Source organism: Priapulus caudatus, unplaced genomic scaffold (genome assembly GCF_000485595.1).
Source record: "Priapulus caudatus unplaced genomic scaffold, Priapulus_caudatus-5.0.1 Scaffold931, whole genome shotgun sequence".
Classification (NCBI taxonomy): Eukaryota; Metazoa; Priapulida; class Priapulimorpha; order Priapulimorphida; family Priapulidae; genus Priapulus; species Priapulus caudatus.
The window spans coordinates 82,015-86,710 of record NW_014577992.1 but is presented as its reverse complement, the minus strand read 5'-3'; the positions used below and the strand labels follow the sequence as shown (position 1 = coordinate 86,710).

Below are 4,696 nucleotides of genomic sequence, written 5' to 3'. Positions count from 1 at the left end.
AGAGATTCATGTCTTCTCACATTATTGGTGTAGTATCGAAAAATCGGTACGTTTGTAAAGCTGATGATAACATCAGGGGTTAATAATGACATATTTGTCATTATTACCCCTGATAATATCTATGCAAGTGTGTGTGTGTGTGTGTGTGTGTGTGTGTGTGTGTGTGTGCGCGCGTGTGTGTGCGTGCGTGAGTGCGTGTGTGCGTGCGCGCGTGTGTGTGTGTGCGTGAGGGAGTGCGTGTGTGTGTGTGCGCGCGCGCGTGTGTGCGTGAGTGAGTGCGTGCATGCGCGACGGTGCGTGCGTGCGTTCGTGCGCGCACGTGTACATCTAATATATATTTTAATTTATATAGCGTGTATCAGTTATTGATTACAATAAAGCAAATAAATAAAAAAACGGAAGCGGAGTTTAGTAAGAAATACGGAACCGAAAACGCGACTCTCCTCCATGTGGACGTCCCCACGGACCAACTAGAAGATGATGTACTAGTTGTTATCGACTGATGCACATGAGATGTCGTTTAGAAAATTATGGTAGTAAATTCTGTATGATTACGTTCAAAAAAAACTTTCTCGTTAGTTAAAGCATATTTTTGACTGCCTCGTATCTAGTACTAAGTAATATGATAAACCGAGCACATTTTCAACGTTACTCATTCCTTTTTGTCTATAGTCGTTTTATACGTTCTTCGTGTATGGAGTTAGATCGCTTAATTTGAAACCACCAGATTAACAACGCAACAATGGCTGCCGTGAACACACAGCACTGAGTACCGCTAGTGACACACACACACACACACACACACACACACACACACACACACACACACACACACACACACACACACACACACACACACAACACTACGCGCAATGAGATTTTAAATGCCACACAAACATCTATATATGCTCTATAATACATAATAAGTATAGAATATATAATAATAGATAATATAATTTATGTAATCTATTATTATACACTCCTGATGTTATGTCTATACCTTCAATGAACTTTGATCACTTTTTATTTTTTAATTGACAGAAGATTTTTATCAAATATTCTGAGTGCAAAGTAAACATACAGAATTGAAATAGTATAGAAATACTTGAATACATGTATTACTACGTGTCTTATTACTTACTAAGTTTACTACATAGATAAAAATGAAATATTCGTGCATTTCAACGGTAATGAATCTACTGTAGATGTATTAGTAAGTATTTCACTAGTTACCCTGCATTCCTGAAGATATTATATAGAGTCTTTGTTTCATACGTATATGCATAGTTATAGTAGTCAACTCGTCGTTACAAAAGTATTCTAATTGTTTATTCAATCAACATTCAATTTGTTATTCTTGTAGTATCTAGACTTTTTTCCTGTGGTACATTCGTTACAGGGGCCTTTGAGAAGACAAAGGACGTGTACGGCCGTCTAGATATCGTCATGAACAACGCAGGAATCGCAGACGAAACAAATGTTCAGCGCATGATCAGCATTAACCTGGTTTGTAAACCGGTTGTAAATCACGAAACCTATAACGTCACCTATCTGAGTCCGTCCATGGTGATAGAAAACACACTTTCCCTTACCTATACGACCATCGTTAATCGTCATTGGCCAAGCCCAAGCCAAAGTAGGACAACTCGATAAGCAATGCACGGTCCGGAATGCTCCTGGGTTCATAGTCACAGTCGTGCGCAGGTGTGTTCGCAGGTTCAGGTGTGACTTTTACTATTTACACCTAGCGTTGCGTCGGACGAGTGTTGATTGATGACCCACGTCTTAAGCTGTACACTCACACTTACCTATAGTTGACGTAGAAGCATGAAGGTGGAAGGGAAGGTCGCGCTGGTGACGGGAGGAGCTAGAGGCATCGGTAAGGGAGTGTGTGAACTGCTACTGGAGAAGGGCGCCAAGGTAAGGGGAAGCAGGGAGACACCGCGATAGCGCTGGCAAGAATATATAGACCAACGTCTCTCATATCAGGAGCAGTCCACTGTGTGCCTTCCAATTTATGTCTCCGTCACATATTTTACACTTACGTATCTGCCTATATATATTATATCCTAAATACGACATACAATAGTCATTTTAATTCACATAGGGTATATCAATTGTTGATTACAATAAAGTAAATGGAGAGAAAACGGAAGCGGAGTTTTCTAAGAAATACGGAACTGGAAAGGCGACTTTCCTCCATGCAGACGTCACCACGGACCAACTAGAAGGTGTAGTTATTATCGAATGATGCGCATTGTTGATGGTATTTGAAATAGATCGATCAAAGTAAATTTACCCTCTTTATACCTGACGTAGTTACATTATGCATGTCTTTAGTAATCAATTATCCATCACTTTAGTTTTCGAATTATCATTTTTGAAGAGTACACATACATGAGGTATATACATTACCTCACGCATTAATTTTGCATATTTCATGTGCTAAGAAGATGAATTCGTGCATACCAGACTTACATTCGTTACAGACGCCTTTAAGAAGACAAAGGACGTGTACGGCCGTCTAGATATCGTCATGAACAACGCAGGAATCGCAGACGAAACAAATCTTCAGCGCATGATCAGCATTAACCTGGTTTGTAAACCAGACAAGAAATTCCGAGACCTATGACGTCACCTGTCTGATCCCGTCCTTAAGGCCCATTCACACCAGAGCTACGCTCATCACGATCGCCCCACGCTCCAAAAATTGGCCCGAGCGTGGTGAGCGTGCCCAGCCGGGCCCAGCGCCGATACTACGATCTAATTACGTCGATACTACGATCTAAGTGCGTCTTTACCCCGATCTCATTGCGCTCAACAAGCTTTCACCACGCTCAACACCACGCCCGCATCACGCTTGCACTGCGCTTACTGCGTCTTTATTGCGACCAATCAGATCGCATTGCGTTCGAAAGACGCTTGCACTGCGCCTAAGCAACGCTCACCGCGCCTCAACTGCGCGCCAGTCCCGCTCCTAGTGCGAATTAATCACGCTCTAGGCAGGCGCCGACTGCGCTGGCAACGACCATATAAATACCGCGCCGCGTTCTAGACATCATCATTCGTTCTGCCGGGCTGTTCACATCAAGATTATTTTCTACTGATTTTATACCCATAACAGTATCAGGAGTCTATCAATATATCTATTGATAGACTCCTGATAGTATAATAGTATGCTACAACTATGCCGCCAAAAGTCTTCTATTTCTCCTCCTCATCCTCCTCAGCATGATGAGGGCTTGGCAATCAAGTAATTCGAGTTGTCCTTCTACGAGAAACATGGCATGGGGTAGTGTTGCCTCATCCATAGTGGACACTGGTGGGCTGGCCAGGGTAGCACTCCAATTTATACCCCAAATTCGCATGACGTGATCTGAGCGTAACTAACACGTAATGCGAACGCCACAACGGCGTGGTCTGGGCGTGTTGGGCGTAGTACAATCGTAGTACGAACGGGTCGAGCTTGCTAGAGACGCACCATGGTCATAGCGAGAGCGTGGTCAGGTCGCAGAGACATCTCCATGGACGTAGTAACAGCGTGATGAAAACGTATTGACATCGTGCTGAGAACGGGGCGACAATTTTCACGCACCCGACACGCTTGCGATACGATCATTAAGTTCGTACTACGATCGAGTTACGTGGGTACTACGCCTTCCACGTCTCTAATACGCCCGCACTGCGCTGTCTTTCTGCCACGCTCGCACCACGATTGTTTTGAACATGTTCAAAGTTTGGCCACGCTCTCCACGCTCATGGTGACTGCACCGCGCTCGATCGCGATTGCAGTACGTCTATATACGTTCATACTGCGTTCTACACGTTTCCACCACGCTCTTAGAGCGTAGTACGAGCGTATTGAGATCGGGGCCCTGGTGTGAATGGGGTATTGGTAAGACACACACACACAAACACACGCGCCACGCCCATACATGACGAAGTGAAATACAACTTTGCGGACGACGAAGCTGAAAAGAGAGCGATTGATTTCTAAAGTCGAGCACGAGAGATTGTTGGATTTCGTGAGTACAGTACAGCCAGTATATTTCCCGAATTGCTAAAGAGAAAGAGAGCACTGCTCTAGTAGTAGTAGTAGCAGCAGCAATATCATCAGCAGCAGCAGTAGTAGTAGCAGCAGCAGCAATATCATCATCAGCAGCAGCCAGCAAGCAGCAGCAGCAGCAGCAGCAGCAGCAGCAGGAGCAGCAGCAGCAGGAGCAGCAAGCAGCAGCAGCAGCAGCAGCAGCAGCAGCAGGAAGCAGCAGCAGCAGGAGCAGCAGCAGCAGCAGCAGCAGCAGCAGCAGCAGGAGCGCAGCAGCAGCAGCAGGAGCAGCAGGCAGCAGCAGCAGCAGAGCAGCAAGCAGCAGCAGGAGCAGGCAGCAAGCAGAATCGTAGCGGCGTGGGCAGTGCTATCTGGCATGGTAGTAGTTACGTAGTCGTAGTAGTAGTCGTAGTAGTAGTGGTAGTAGGCGTGGTAGTGGTAATAGGTGTGGTAGTAGTAATGGGCGTGGTAGTGGTAGTGGTAGAGGTAGCAGTAGTGGTAGAGGTAGCGGTAGTAGTAGTGGTAGTAGGTGTGGTTGTGATAGTAGTCGTATAAGTGGTCGTAGCAGTAGTAGTGGTAGTAGTTGTAGAAGTGGTAGTAGTAGTAGTTGTAAGTAGTATAGTATAGTAGTAGTAGTAGTAGTAGTAGTAG

General features: G+C 45.0%; 1 protein-coding gene across 2 annotated transcripts in view; it reads left to right on the top strand.

The window, feature by feature from the left end:
* Positions 1–1,717: 1,717 nt before the first annotated feature.
* LOC106814489 (15-hydroxyprostaglandin dehydrogenase [NAD(+)]-like) overlaps positions 1,718–4,696 on the top strand; it is a 57,527-nt gene continuing 54,548 nt past the window's right edge. The window contains exons 1-3 of one of the 2 annotated variants that reach the window (XM_014818804.1): positions 1,718–1,920; positions 2,108–2,231; positions 2,490–2,596. In XM_014818804.1, the coding sequence (XP_014674290.1) occupies positions 1,828–1,920; positions 2,108–2,231; positions 2,490–2,596 (324 nt within the window). In that variant the 5' untranslated portion in view covers positions 1,718–1,827. The remainder of the gene's footprint in view (positions 1,921–2,107; positions 2,232–2,489; positions 2,597–4,696) is intronic. The other variant, XM_014818805.1, reaches the window with a different exon arrangement.